The 16890-nt window shown below is 35.1% G+C and overlaps 1 protein-coding gene across 1 annotated transcript; it reads right to left on the bottom strand.

The window, feature by feature from the left end:
- Positions 1-2298: 2298 nt before the first annotated feature.
- On the bottom strand, positions 2299-3286 carry LOC129871999 (stress-induced protein KIN2-like). Its single transcript, XM_055946820.1, has 3 exons — positions 3230-3286; positions 2507-2575; positions 2299-2367 (listed from the first exon to the last, which is right to left on the bottom strand). The coding sequence occupies exons 1-3, from the start codon at positions 3284-3286 to the stop codon at positions 2299-2301; spliced, it is 195 nt and encodes a 64-aa protein (XP_055802795.1).
- Between the last annotated feature and the right edge of the window lie 13604 nt (positions 3287-16890).

Here is a 16890-nt window from a genome sequence, read left to right as displayed (position 1 = left end):
TGAGGTAGCCTTTTCCTAGATACATTTCATTCTTACTAACAACTACTTTGTCTGAAACTAGAACACACTTGAATCCATTCTTGATAAGAAGACCGGCAGACACCAAATTCTTTCGCATTTCTGGAACATGATAAACTTTGTTCAGCGTCACCACCTTGCCGGATGTCATTTTCAGAAATACTCTCCCATATCCTTCAACCTTAGTAGTTGCAGAATTTCCCATATAGATCGTCGCATCACGTGCTGCAGGGGAATAAGTAGAGAAGGCTTCTCAGACTGCACACACATGCGAAGTAGCTCTCGAATCAAGCCACCATTCTTTGAGATTACCTACTAGGTTGCATTCTGATAGCATTGCACACAGATCATCGATACCTTCTTTATTTTCCACCATATTGGCTTGTCCCTTTCTCTTGTCCTTTTTCGGAAGACGACAATCTGGAGCTTTGTGGCCAACTTTTTCACAATTATAACAATTGCCCTTGAATTTTTTCTTGTTCTGCTCCTAATTCTTTCTAAAAGGTTGCTTCCTTTTCTTATTCTTTGGAGCAGCATCTTCAACGATGTTCGCTTCCATAATCGTTGAATTTCCACGTGACTTCTTTTCTGCTGTTTTGTTATCTTCCTCAATCTTGAGACGAATCACAAAATCTTCCAACTTCATTTCCTTGCGCTTGTGCTTTAGATAATTTTTGAAATCTCTCCACGAAGGAGGCAACTTTTTTATCATCGCAGCCACTTGAAATGCTTCATTAACTACCATACCTTCAGCAATAAGGTCATGAAAAATAAGTTGTAGTTCTTGAACTTGGGTTCCAACAGTTCTGCTATCTATCATTTTATAGTCTAGGAACTTAGCAACCATAAATTTTTTCAAGTATGCGTCTTCAGTCTTGTACTTCTTCTCAAGTGCATCCCACAATTCTTTAGAAGTTTTCACAGCACTGTAGACATTGTACAAATCATCATCCAAAGCACTTAGGATGTAGCCCTTGCATAGAAAATCCGCCTGTGTCCATGCCTCAATAATCATAAATTTTTCATTGGCCGGCATATCAGCAGCGGGCACAGGAGGGTCTTCGTTGGTGAACTTCTGCATACCAAGAGTGGTAAGCCAAAAGAACACCCTTTGCTGCCATCCTTTGAAGTTGACTCTAGAAAATTTTCCTGATTTTTCTGCCGGTGGCACAGAAGTGCGGCTTGTTGCAGAAACAGTCGCAGAATTAGTAGCAGTATCACTTGTCATTTCTTTTCACTGTCAAAATAGACAAACTGTCTTAATATTTCAGAATATTAGACTTTTTACAAAAAAACAACGATGAAGTTTTTATACTCTTCAAATCGTTGTACAAGTATGAACTTTAATATTCCAACGAAGTTTTTATACTCTTCAAGTCAGAATATTTATTTCATACGGAGTAAAAAACCACACAGGTTTTAGTCTCCAAAAACAGAATACAGTTTAATCAGAAAAACAAAAATAACAGTAATTTCCTTAAAATTGTTAATAAACTGTATTGGAAAATATTAAACAGTAACAAAAACTTCTGAAAGTAATAAAGACAGAATCTGGAATGAATCTGAAAATAATAACAGTATATGAAAAATTATTGTAAGAAGAAAATCGAGCCCACTGAATACATAGTGTGTTCTTAAGGAAATTATTCCCCTCAAAGTACCCGAGGTTTTGGAATCTTTCCTCCCAGGATAGAACGATTTACTCACCAAAGTAGAGGTACTGCAAATTTTGGTGACTGCAAACCACTCGAATGCTGTATATCACACGATTTTAGGAAGTGGAGAAAGAAGAAGAATAAGATGTTATTTCAGAAATTTCGTATTGAACATTTTGAGGATTAAAAGACATATATAGACTGTTTGCACATTTTAAGAAAAGACACCTGTTGGGAAAAGATTTGCCTGTTGAGAAAAGATTTGCAACTTTTCGGACAAGGTTGCAACCTTTCAAAAATCTGTTGAAAAAATGGAGGGAAATATTTTTTTTTAAAATTAATCCGGAAAAATGGGTTAATTAATTAAAATTTAAAGGAAATTTGGTCCAAAAAGATTATCAATTGACCAAATCCAAATTCTAAGCCGAGCCGAGCGAGCGACGACGACGATGGCGCGAGGGGAGACCCTCTTCTTGACCCTCTAACAACATGAAGGAGTGCTTCTACTTTTAAGTAGGACACTTTTCATTTCCACCACCTATGTGGGACCAAAGCTTATTTCATAAAGCAAGAAAGAACAGATCATTTTTCCCTCCACTTCTTTTCCCTCAATTTTCCATTCAAACTATCTATTAAACCCAACATTAACTGCATCTGCCGCTCCTTGTGCCGTAACCTTTATTTGCTGTCCAGCCTATAGAATTAACACATAAATTATATTATGTTGATGTATATAAGTTAAATTCGATTCTAATGAATTAATTATTAAAATAGAGAGACGAGTTCAATTATTAGATTAACTTAATTAGATATTAATGAAAAATGCCAAAAACCTCGTGCATTGTTTCCTTGGCAGACTGCGCAGCATTGCTAGCCTGTTCCATCATCTGATTACCCTTTTCCTGATAGATATGTATATAACTAAAGTTTAAATTTTATGTATTTACTTATAACTACACAAATAGATCAATCAAATGATAATTTAATACTAACACTAAGAGCATGTTTGTATAGGCTTATTTTAAGTACTTTTAAAGTTAAAATAACTTTTAATTTCTTTTATGGTGTTTGGATAAAATTAAAAAAGTGCTTTTGAACCCTTATTATAAGACAAAACAACTTACAAAAAGCTCAAAAGTAAAAAGCTGAGATTTCCAATTTTAAAAAAACAACTTAAAAAAAGCTCATTCAAATAGGCTCTAAGTGGTATTCTAAAATAAATGATAAGTGGCATGTCATAACAGGTTAAATTAAACTAATAATTTAAAAATTCATTACACTTTGAGTGTTTTTCTTAAATCTAACTAATAAGAGTTCAAATTCCATGCACTAATAATATATATAAAACATATATTTACATGTAATCAAGTCACTTAAAATGATAAATACATATAACTCAATCTAATCTCTAGTAATAAAAAGTAGTATACATCCTAGAATACATGACAAGTAACATATTTTATAACAAATAAGACACATTATTTGGAAAAATAATACTTCATTACAATGACAATATATATAAGGGGAGGAGATGCAAGAAGAGCAATAATGCTGACCTGAGCTTGGCCCTTGGCCTGGCCAGCTTGGTAACTAATGTTCTGAGAATTATCCATATTTAGTTTAATTTGCTTTTGAAAATGATAATATTTGATTTGATTCGATAAGTTTTTGTTTACGACGTTGTAATTATAGCCGACGAAATTTATTTAGTGCTTGACACGTGTTATTTAGGTTGAAAATGCTTGGGTCACATTAAAATATGTTCCAACGACCCTTAAGACTAGGAAGAAGTTGCATCTTGCTAATAATTAATTTCTTGTGTGGCTATTGAAAATTTCCAACTTACATTATTTTACTGTCTATCTTGACTTTGACATATTTTGAATAATGAATTGGGTACTTATATTTCTTGTTGGGCCACCTAATGGGTTGATGGTTAGGTATCATCGCGATTTAGATAATTTGAAGGAAAAATTACTTGATTGAGTGTTTTTTAAAAATTAATTACTGATTTTAACGATATTTTTTTATTTATTACCATTTATAGTAATATATAGCAATATTATGATAAATCTACACTTGTATTAAAAGTGAATTATGCATACAATATAAATGTATTATAAGTGTTTTAAAATATATATTATGCTTGTGTAGTAAGAAACTAACATAATGTATTATAAGTCTATTAAAATATGTGATAAATGTATTATCCATCTATAAAACTTGTATTATATATGTTTTATAAATAGTTCTCTGCAATATGTATTAAAACTGTATTATAAATGTATTATAAGTGTTCAATGAAATTATTTTTTTATTGCTATAAATGATAAATATTTTCTTAATATTGTATATTTACGTAAGTTTTCCTAATTTGAATGGTGACAAAGATTTGGTTATAACTAAAATAAATATAAGTTTAATTTTTTAATCCGAGCGCTAAGTCCAACCTCATATGTTACTATTTGCCTCTAATTGATCTCTGAAGTGCATTAAAGATAAAAGTGTAATTTTAGCCTTTATACTCCCTCTATAATTGAATTCTTGAATAATCAACGTTCCTTTAGTTTCTTTTCAACATATATGGTAAATAATCGTGGCAAATATTATTCTGAATATTCAGTACCAACATTTTTTTTCTTTTGCATGCCCTATTTGTCCATTTTAGTTCCTCCTCCCATCCCAACTGGTCTGAGCAAATACTCTATATTGAGAAAAATATTTTGCCATGCTACTTTCATATATTGGTGAGGACACATAGTTATGAAGGATATGTGAAGCGATCAAACCTTTTAACTTGAGCAAATTTGAGGTAAATTTGTGATATATGAATTAATTTGTGGGAATTAAAAATCACAACTTGATTGTCTTGCTGACTTTGTTAATACTTGTGATTTGGTGTTCTCTTACATAAATTGAAGCATCGAATTCTTTCGAGTTGAAATTTTCATCGGTCTTGATTTGATTGATTTTTTTTTCCAAGGACGAAAAAGGATTTAAGTATATGGTATTTATGTTGGACATATTTTATTATATTTTAAGTAAATTTGTGGGGTGAAGATTTTCAACTATTGCTAATTATGAGTTTCTTTCAATAGAAAATTGATGGGATGAATTGAGGCGTTTAGAACAACATTTGAAAAATAGAAATTACTAGTTTATTTCATCATTTTTGAGTTTTGAAAGCTCGGTTGGGACAATTTTTAAGAATGCACAAAGCAGAATTAAAGTGAACAATTGTATCGCATTTAAAATCGCCTAGATAGAAATCCAAAGTACCAAGATTAATCATAACAATTCAGCATCTAACAAGACTCAACTCCCTCATGATCTTACCAAGCTAACATCCAACTTTGTTAAACACAACCCTCAGTATAAACCAAATATCCAGAATTCAAATGACAAACCTCCCACAAAACCAAAACAGCTACCTCAGTTGCAGAGCTCCAAAATAGATTCTGTCCCAGAACCAAGTCCATTTACAGTTATACAAACTTATGCGACTAGACTAAGAGTTAACCAAAATAGAACTGAAGCGCCTATTAATATTTCACCTCCTGTCTACACCACAAGACAGGGCCTACCAGCTATAATCTATAAAAAGGAAGACTTTTTTGTGAAACTTGCGTCTAGATGTAAGTATACTTTAATAGGAAAATTCACCAATACAATGCCCAAGATAGAGCTTATCAGAAGAAGCTTTATTCAGCAGACTCAACTCACAGGAGGTGTCAAAATTGCTCATTTCAATGCAAGACACATTTACATTGATCTTGATAATGAGGAAGATCATATTTCAGTCTGGAATAAACAGAAAATGTATATTGATGGGCAACTTATGCGACTACAATTGTGGACTCCAACCTTCAGGCCAGAGGAGGAAACTCCTATCGTACCAGTTTGGGTCATACTACCAGAACTACCGTGGCATTGTTACAATAAAGAGTTTATAACCACCCTTTTAGACCCGATTGGTAAAACCCTGTACCTGGATGCAGCATCTCTTAAAAAAACTAGAGGCAGTGTTGCAAAAGTAAGGATACAAATGGATATCACCAAGGAAAGGCCTCAACATGTATGGTTAGGAATTGATGAAGAGGATCACAATAAAGGCAGATGGCAAGCTATACAATATGAAGGTTTACCTGAATACTGTTCTTACTGTAAGCATCAAGGACATACTATGACAAGATGTAATGTCAAGAAGAGAGATGAAGAAAGGAAAGAAGCTGAAGAAGCAAGGAATAATAAAACCAGGAAAGAAGATGACAACCAGGTATGTCCCTTAACCACTGTACAAATGCCTGAGAATAATATATCTTTAACTAATGCAGGTACAAAAGAAAATCAACCTTGGAGACAGAGACAACACCAAAATAGGAACAAAAACAAGGAGGAACAACAAGAATGGCAAATTCAGAAAAAACCAAGACAGAAGGAACAACAAAAGAATGTTCAATCAAAGCAGAATCTAGCAAAGCAAACAGGTATTGACTTATCTCTCCCATCCCCCCAAGTCCCCATTAATGGCTTAGATGCTGATGCAAATGACACAATGGATGACGACTGCAACAAAAAAAAAGAGGAAGGATTCAGGTATTGACTTATCTCTCCCACACCCCCAAGTCCCCATTAATGATTTAGATGCTAACACAAATGACACACTGGATGATGACTGCAATACGACAAAAAGGAAGGATTCAGGTATTGACTTATCTCTCCCACACCCCCAAGTCCCGATTATTGGTTTAAATGCAGACACAAATGATACACTTGAGGACGACTGCAATATTACAAAAATGAAGGAGCCAGGTATTGACTTATCTCTCCCACAGCCTCATGGCTCCCCCAATAATTTTATTGTTGTGAATGATGTAGCTGTTGTAGTTTATGGAGGTGAGGATGGGGGAATACAGGAGAAACCCACTAACTTGCAGGAAGGGGTTACCAGAGGGAGGGAAAGTACTTTGGTTGACCATAGGAAAGACATTAGAGCTCCTGCTACCACAGAGGTAACTACTACAACTGTAACCAGAAAGGAGAGGTACAATGAATACTCACAACAAGAAGAGGACTGCTACACAATGGATAAGGAACCTCCGGATCCGAAAAGGCAAAATGAGAGTCCTCAGGCGTTTAACAACAAGTCTACATTAGCACTTAGTAAGAAGAAAAGGGATGCGTTGAAGAAGAAAATTATTAAAGAAATGCAATCAGGACAACAGAGCTTACATGATGTATTGGTGGTGGAACATGCAGGCATCCATGTGACAGCTTTGCAAATTCAGAAACCGAATACTGGAAAATGTGCCCTTAACAAGGAAATTACTCCACAAGAACTAACAGATGAATACAGAGTCACACATTCTGAGGATGAGGAAGATCCTGACCAATATGATGAGGTTCAAAAAGAAGAGGAGGAAATGAGGGCTCTTTCTACCAGGGGTCAGCAAGAAAATAGGAAAAAGAAGCAACAAGATAACACAACAAGTTCTGATAATGCTATTTGCAAAAGTGGCATCAAAACAAGGTCCAAATCAAATAAGTCTCAATGATTAATACCCTATGTTGGAATGCAAGGAGTATCGATACTCAGGGTTCACTAGATAGACTTCAAAAACTCAAAGACTATCACAAAATCTCTATGATGGCAATTCTTGAACCATTCTCAAACCAATCACACCTCAATTCACATAAAATTCAGCTTAATATGGACAGTGCTATTCATAATTCCAACAACAAAATTTGGCTCTTCTGGAATAAAGATGTAGCATGCTCCATTATAGATCAGGATGAGCAGCAGATTACCTGTGAGATCAAACATATTACATGGCATATTACCTATCTCACAACCTTTGTTTATGCTAAATGTAAAGATCATTTGAGAAGAGATCTTTGGGATAAACTACTGCTATATTCCAGTGTAGGCAAACCATGGTGTACAATAGGGGATTTTAATGTAATCACTGGCATTGAAGAGAAGCTGGGGGGCATACCCTACAACATGAACAAAAGTTTTGAATTCATAAGTACTATTGAAGCTTGTGGACTCATAGACTTGGGTTTTCATGGTGCAAAGTATACATGGTGTAACAACAGAGATAATGATGCCAGGATTTGGAAGAGACTAGATAGAGCTATGGTAAATGATAAGTGGTTAGACATGATGCCCATGACTACTATTACTCATTTAGCTTCCACTGGATCAGACCATTGCCCTTTATTCATGGAGTGTGCAGAGAGACAGAACAATGCCCCTAAGTATTTTAAGTTTCTACACTGCTGGGTTGATAATGATAGCTTCCTTGATGTAGTGAAAACGTGCTGGGGAAAACCTGCCGCAGGAAATCCTATGAGAAGATTTCAGGACAAAATGAAAAGAGTGAGAAGCACTCTGAGTAAGTGGTCAAGACAAGAATATGGTGATATTTTCTCTTCCATCACTGATTTTGAGACAAAAGTTAGAGAGGCTGAGGATGCAATAATCAGTGATAACTCCGAAGATAATAGAACCAAGTTGAACTTGATCAATGCCAAATACATCAGGTATCTAAAGATAGAGCAATCCATCCTCAAACAAAAAACTCAACTCCAATGGTTTAAGGAAGGGGATGCCAACTCCAATTACTTCCATGCTATCATTAGAGGGAGAAGGAGAAGACTGTATATTCACAAAATTGAGGATGATCAGGGTAATAGTATTCAGGGAAATGAGGAAATTGCCAATGCTGCATGTCATTACTTTGAAAAGATATTTACTACAGACAACAAGAAAATCAATGAAGATTTCCTTAAGTACATACCTAGAAAGGTCAGTGACAATCAAAACCACATGTTGCAAAGGGTACCTACTAAAGAGGAGGTACAGAAAGTGATTTTCTCTATGAATGGTACTTCTGCTGCAGGTCCTGATGGGATGAGTGGCAAGTTTTTCCAGGTATGCTGGGACATTATCAGTGAGGACCTTTTGGAGCTGATTCTGTTTTTCTTTAATGGCCATGACATCCCAAAATACGTCTCCCATGCATGTCTGGTTCTACTCCCAAAAGTTGAACATCCTAATAGACTATCTGAATTCAGACCTATATCTCTCAGCAATTTTAGTAGCAAAATAATCTCCAAACTCCTTAGTAGCAGACTGGCTCCCATCCTTCCACATCTTATTTCTGATAATCAGTCTGGATTTGTCCAAGGAAGGAGCATATCTGAGAACATTATGCTGGCTCAAGAAATTATGCATAACATAAACAAACCCAAAATTGGAGATAATGTGGTTATTAAACTTGACATGGCCAAGGCTTATGATAGAGTCTCATGGTCCTTTATCTGTCTTGTCATGAGAAAGATGGGATTTGGGGAAACCTTTATAGACATGGTATGGAGAATAATGTCTAACAATTGGTACTCTGTCATCATAAATGGCAGCAGGCATGGTTTTTTCCACTCAACAAGAGGTCTCAAACAGGGAGACCCACTCTCTCCTGCTCTCTTTGTTCTTGGTGCAGAAGTACTGACCAGAATGTTAAACAACCTTCATCAGCACTATCTATACACTGGTTTTCAAATGGAGAAAAGGGGTCCTCAAATTAACCACTTGAGTTTTGCAGATGACATTATTATTTTCACCTCAACTTCCAAGTATTCCCTTCAACTCATCATTAAGACTCTTCAGATGTATGAAGGCATTTCTGGGCAGCTTATTAATAAGGACAAAAGCCAAATCTTAATCCCTACCAATACCCCTGATGATATAATGGATAGAGTAGTGACCATCACTGGTTATAAATGCACTCATGGGCCTATGACATACTTGGGATGTCCATTGTATATAGGAAGACAAAGGGTCATATATTTCACTGGTATAGTTTCAAAAGTGATTGCTAAAATTCAAGGGTGGCAGACAAAGATGCTAAGCTATGGGGGGAGAGCCACTTTGATCAAATCAGTGCTTCAATCACTTCCTATACATCTGTTATCTGCCATAACCCCTACCAGAACCACTTTGAAACAAATAAAATGCCTTATTGCTGACTTCTTCTGGGGTTGGGATAAGGAGAAAAGGAAGTACCATTGGGCCTCTTGGGAAACCCTTAGCTTACCATATGAGGAGGGAGGTATTGGTGTAAAAAACTTGGAAGATATATGTCTGGCAATGCAATACAAACATTGGTGGTTGTTCAGAACTAAGAGATCTTTATGGGGGGATTTCCTGAGAGCTAAATACTGCAAAAGAGCTCACCCTGTCACAAAAAAGTGGCACACAGGTCAATCTCTCATGTGGAAGAACATGATGAAGAACAAAGGTGACATAGAACCTCACATTAAGTGGACCTTATGTTCAGGGAACTGCAGTTTCTGGTGGGATGATTGGCTGGGTATTGGCCCTCTAGCCAATCACTATGAATATATTCCAAGATTCAACAACTCCACTGTCTCCATGTTCTTGACAAATGGAAAATGGAATGAAGAGAAAATCAGGCAACAGGCCCCTCAACACATGATACACACAATTCTCAATACTAAAATCATGTACCAACAAAACACATTAGATCAAGCTCAATGGAAGCTGCAATCACATGGAAATTTCACTTGTAAATCAGCTTGGGAAAATGTGAGAAAGAAAAAAAACAAGACATTGATAGATAGGATGACATGGCATACTAACATCCCTTTCAAGGCTTCATTCTTGCTTTGGAGAGCATTGAGACACAAACTGCCAACCAATGATAAACTGATTTCTTTGGGGAGAGAAACTGTAGAGTGCTCATGCTGCTACAGGCCTGGTTTGGATAACATAGATCACATATTTGTCTCTGGAAGCTTTGCTAAACACATCTGGACATATTTCTCTAACTGGGGGGGAATCAGGCAGGACCACAACTCCATTAGAGACATCTTGATGAGATGGTGGACCTACAAACCAAACAATGCTGTACATAAACTCATGTTGCAAGCCCTCCCTATATTTATTTGCTGGAATGTCTGGAAGAACAGGTGTGCAAGTAAATATGGAGGAAAGAAATCTAGTACTACTAGGGTGAAGTTCAATATAATCAAAGAAATATACATGCTTATTACCACAGTTTTTCCATATATCCAATGGCCACCAGCTTGGAAAGATCTAATTATTTGGATAGAAAACTGTAAGCATGACATAAAAGTAACCCAGGTTAAATGGCTCAAACCCCCCCCCCCCTAACATAGTTAAATTTAACACTGATGGGAGTGCCATAGGCAACCTAGGAAAGATAGGAGCAGGAGGCATAGTAAGGGATCATAAGGGTAATTTGATATATGCTTTTGCCTCTCCTTTGGGAGTTGGAACAAATAATCAAGCGGAAGTGCAGGCAACCAGTGTTGGCATTAATTGGTGCATTCAACATGGTTATAATAGAGTAATATTGGAAGTAGATTCGGAACTTGTGATCAAGTGGCTGAATCTGGACATCAAACCACCCTGGAACATTCAAAACTACGTTAATGAACTCTAACAACTGGTCCAACTGCTAGAATACTTCCAATGCAAACATGTTTTTCGGGAAGCAAATTTTCCAGCTGATACATTATCTAAGTACAGCCATACACTTGATAATACACAACACTTCTACAACCTTCAACAACTTCCACAAGAAACCAAGGGCTACATAAAGCTAGACAAGATAGGAATGGCAAGCTTCAGGAGAAGAAGATTAAAAAGGATAAAACAACCTTCTTGAACATGTTTACCTCTAATTTTCCCAACTTGGCTACGATTGGTGTTGCTGCAACTTTCCTTGGACCTACTTGGTACGACATGTCTAAAAAGAGCAAAGATGAAAAGAATTTCCCCAACCCATGCGAGATAGAAGGTTCGTATACTTGTTCTTGAATAGGACTAGTGTAGGCTACTTTCTTGTATTCTCATGGAAGGGGAGAGTCTCCCTCATTTATGCTTTCTTAGTTGATTTGTACCGAGAGGAGTCCTCTCACAGGTTTAATGCTTTCTAGTTATAGTTAGTCTCTTTTTGTATCGGGGATGAGTTAGCCGACCTTAATAGGTTAGCCGACTTATGAACCACCATAGGATCGGAGGTAAGGTTTATGTCCCCCTCCTTGTATTTTATTTTGATTATTTATGTTAAGGCTTGGGGGTGCTACTCAACCCCTGACTGTGCACGAGAGGTGGGAGCCTCGTGTAGGGTCTGTTCCCATAAAAAAAAAAAAAAAAAAAAAAGATAGAAATCCAATGGGATTTAAGGAATGATATTTTTGCCCCACGACTCAATTTTTAGGTAATTCTACCTAGTTGGAAGAGAAGTAAACATGGGGGAGCAAGAAGATTCGTAATAGAGTTTTTTCTTTTTCAATTTTAAAAAATAATTTTTACGTATGTTTAGAATTTAATTCAAATTTCTATCATGGCGTTGTGTATTTTAGCTCATTATTTTATGGAGTTATGGAATGCCAAAATGAATGTTGATTTTGTAATATTATTTTCAGAGATAAATTTATCAATATGGTTACTTTTTCATATCTTATGTTTAATTATTTGATTGTTCGATCAATAATTAGATACTATATATGAATTTTGAGTTAGGGCTTGAAAAATGAAAAGTGTCATCCTTGATTGCAATATGATTGGATATAGGGTGTTCTTGAACCTAAGCATTAGGAAAATGATTTCTGAATAAAGATGGACATATTCGTGCTTAGCTAAATAGTGCAGGTAATCGTTAATGTGATCTTCTTTTTATATATGATCATAATATAGACACTTTTTTTAAATAACAAATTGAAAGGAAGAAATTAAGATTTTAGGACATTGTTGGAGTTCTTCTTGTATCGTTTCAAACTTCAGGATACGATGTTAGAGTTTTTCTTGCTTCAATCAGAAAAATTGCTAAAGTTAATGTGATTATTTTAAAATTAATGGAATCATAGTAGTTCAATTGATTAACTATGTGAATTTTTCTTTTATTGGTGTGAGTTTGATTACCCGCCGTATAATTTTTTCTATTTTTTCTATCTTCAATTTTATTTTACTTTTTTTTAAAAGAACTATTTTAAAGCTAATTAGCTGCATTTTTATGTTATGTCTATTACAAGAATACTTCGAAAAGGTTGACTTTATTCAATTAGCAACATTTGAAGTATCCGCCTGTAACACTCCCAATTTTTTTTTTCCACCAAGACTCGAATCATTCTTCATATGCGTATAGACTCGAACTAAATGACTTGTAATTTTATATATTAGTTAGGATCAATTCCTAAGTATTTGAAGAGTATTAGATGTGGTTTAGGTTCATGAGGGATATCTAACACCAAGCCAAGTCCAAAAGATTTCTATCGGCTAAGTTTTCATATAAGATCTTATAAGTGTCAACTTCAAATGACCATAACTTTCAGAATATTAAGAGTTATGTGGCACATGACCTATCAAATTAAAGGTCTTTGGATCTTCTTTCCAACGCTATCGAGTTTGCCTCATTTTGAGTTTAGAGTGAAAAATTATGACCATTTTACTATAGACTATCACTGCAGCGATTTCAGGCCTGGCGTCAGGCGCTACTATAGCGCCCAAAATCAGCTGCAGTAGTTTTGGCTCTAGCGTCGGGCGCCACTATAGCATCTGCAAGGTTCTGAACTCATTTTTCAGATTTTTTCTTGAGAAAGGGCATTCTGAACTTTTGCCCACCTTTCCCAAATATAACCCTAGCCATTTTGGGACTAAAAATCAGTTCCTTCATAATATCCAAGGAGGTTTTCCTCTCCGTCACCTTAGGAGACTTGAGAGAAGAGACTAGAAAGGAGAAGAAGAGTTAGGATTCAAGATCTTCAAGTCATGTCTTTGATTTTCGGTGAGATGATCTTCATTCTAGGTATGTAAGGCTACTCACAACGTTGGATTGATTTCATCCACGTGCCCTACATCTTCATTGATTCGAGTTGAGTTAAGTTTTGAGGTTCCATGAGTTGACTTCTTGAGTTATCTATAACTTCTATTGAGTTTTTGTATATAAATTTATATGTATTGATGATGTCTTCGAGTTGAGTATTTGAGGTATACATTCATGTATTCATTCACATGAACCCAAGATGAGATTTCATTTTTGTCATAATTTGCCTTGAGGTTGAGATTGATGGTTTTCATGTATAAATAAAAAGTTACTTTAAAAGTGAGATGATTCATATTTTAATGAGTTTGATGAAACTGAATATAAAGTTAAATGAGGATTTTGGAGCAAGATGTTTAATAATGATGTAAATGATTTTCATTTTAAAAAAAGGTAAAATGATTGATGAAGAGGTTATATTGATGATGATGTCTTGAGATGGAGTGGATTGGAGTCTAATGTGACTACATGATATGATTTGCATAATTCGATTTGATTGGAGTCTTATGAGCATTTTGAGTATACATGATTGTTTGAGAAGGAATTTTAAAAATGATTTGTGAACATTTTTGTATAAATTATTTATGCCCTATTTTGAGTTTAAAGAATGATTATTTTCATCTTTGATTTAGAAAGAGTTTAAGCATGAGTTGTGTTTGAGAAGTCTCTTAATTATTATTTTGAGCATGAGTATTTTAAGTATAAACGAGTTGAGCATTTTTACAATAAAACGTCTATTTTGAGATTGAGTTAAGGAGTTAAAATTATGTTTTAAATGCATTTAATACTTACTGCATTGATTGAGTTTTGAAAAGAGACCAATGAGATTAAATGAGTTGATTTGAACTAAGTCCAAAAGAGACCATATGAGTATTTTGAGTATTTTACTCACTTGATAGATATGAGCATATTAAGTCTTGGGAGGAGTATTGAGCACCGAATTGAGTAAGAGTATAGTCCCTACTCGAATCGCATGAACTACGTAGCTAACGTAGGAGATGATTGAACCGTTAAAGTTGGATATTTTCCTAATTTATTGTCCTGACATGATAGGACTTGATTGATTGTTGGATCCATGATTGGTTGATTCGTTCCTACCTTGACAAGGTATGATCGGAAGTGGCAACAACGTCGGTTTGTTGTGCATCATTAGCTCATATGGTGATGATTGTCGGTTAGAGAAACTCCCAAATTGAGTGGATTGTGCATGAAATGATTGGTTTGATTGAGATTGTAGATAATTGAGTTGAATTGTAAAATATTATTAAATTCTAATTTGCATACCTGTTAAGTCGAGTCCTTTGAGTTTATTATTGAGTTGATTGAATATGATATGATTGGTTCAATTGAGATTGTAGATGATTGAGTTGATTTGTAAGACATTTCTAAATTCTAATTCACATGTCTATTGAGTTAAGTCCTTTAACTTTATTCGTTGAGTTGATTGTATATGATTGGATTTGATTGGATGGTAGGTAATTGGATTGAATAGGATTGTATATGATTGAATTGTATCGGATTGTATATGATTGTATTGGATCGAATTGTATATGATCGAATTGGATCGAATTATATATGTTTGAATTGGATCGAACTGTATATGATTGGATTGAATTGGATTGTACATAACTGGATTGGATTGTATATGATTAGTCTCTGTCTAAACCGTATTCTTACTTTAGATTTATGACACCTTGATTGAATCTCTCTAATCTTTCTGATTTGAGATATCTAAACTGATATTATTCTACCTTGACGCATGTTTCATTCTGCCATATTACATACTCGTACATTCCATGTACCGACGCCCATTTGGAGTGCATCGTTTCATAATATAGAGACAGGTTTAAGAGATCATCAATAAGCGCACCGTTGAGGATCTGTTCACACTCAGCTTAATGGTGAATCCTCCCCTACATTTGGAGGATACCACTTATGATATTCTTGCGTCGAGTTTAGTCCTTTTATTTTAATTTGAGGTAGCCATGAACCTGTCATTGACACTAATTAGATAGTAGTGATAGAGGTTTCATAGACTAGATAGTAATGGGTCGATTGAGTATTTTATTTCCTTGAATTGTTTTTGTCAGATTATTTTAATGACATGGATTGAAGTTCAATTTGTTGGCCCATGACCTTTTTTCCTTGAGCTAGATTGTTGATTGGAATTGCCCACCTAATTACCTCTTTATTTTAAGTCTTTCGCTGATTGAATGAATGAACGGATGTGTGATCAGGTCAAGTGGTTCTTTTGGGAGCTAGTAATGATTTTTGAGTGCCGGCCACGTCTAGGATACCCTTCTGGGGTGTGACACCGCCGCACGGTAAATCACATCCGGGGCAAATAACATACATGTATTTGGTATATCCATAAACATGTATCTCAAATAAATGGAGTCAAAATTAGGTGTAATTTATTCTAAATACATTGTATCCAAGTGGGTTGACATGTATCTGACTCTCTCGTCTTTCTCCTATATCGCCTCTCTTGCTCGCCTCACTACCTTTATATTTGTATTTCAGAATGTATCTGATATCTCATATACATGTATCTAGTGTGATTCACATGTATCTGGATATATAGAATCTCTCACTCGCCTCACTCGCCTCTCGCTTACCTCTCTCTTCTCTCGCTTACCTCTCTCTATATGAATATATATTTTAGAATGTATCTGATTGCAAAAATGTATGTATCTAGATGCATCTGACTTAAAATGTGATATGCAATTATTAATTAGTGAAACAAAATATAATTTTTTTAAAACTATAAAGAGAATTAATAAATATGATCAAAATATTCGTGTAATTGAGTAATTTTTCCTTATATCAATTTTATGAAATAAAAAGAATTGAGATCCATTTGATGGCTTTGACTTGTTTAATAGGGTCAGGTAGAACTGCACTAGAATCCAACATTTTGGATCGTTTTAGGAAAAATTACACAAAATAGACCAATTGTGAAACTATTTACTCAAATTGGATCTAATCCAAACTATTTACCTTTAATAGACTCATAATCCAGACTATTTACCCTCTTACCCTACTTTCTCCCTTTTAATTTCGCGCATGACGTCAACATTTCTACTCCTCTTTGATACGATCAGAGTATATTATACTCTGATGGTATCAAGCAGTTTCGCTGAAGCGCTGTCTCTTTCTTCTTGATACTATCAAAGTATATATATATTCTCATGGTATCAAACGTGTATTTATATCAGTTCTCCTTCCCTTGTTCCTCTTTGATACCATCAGAGTATGTTATAAACTCTCATGGTATCAAATGCGCAAGATAGTTAAAAACAAGGATATGAAAGTGATGTGGTATCCAATGGTAAATAGTTTTC

Source organism: Solanum dulcamara, chromosome 11 (genome assembly GCF_947179165.1).
Source record: "Solanum dulcamara chromosome 11, daSolDulc1.2, whole genome shotgun sequence".
Taxonomy (NCBI): Eukaryota; Viridiplantae; Streptophyta; class Magnoliopsida; order Solanales; family Solanaceae; genus Solanum; species Solanum dulcamara.
This window is presented reverse-complemented; position numbering and strand designations above follow the sequence as displayed.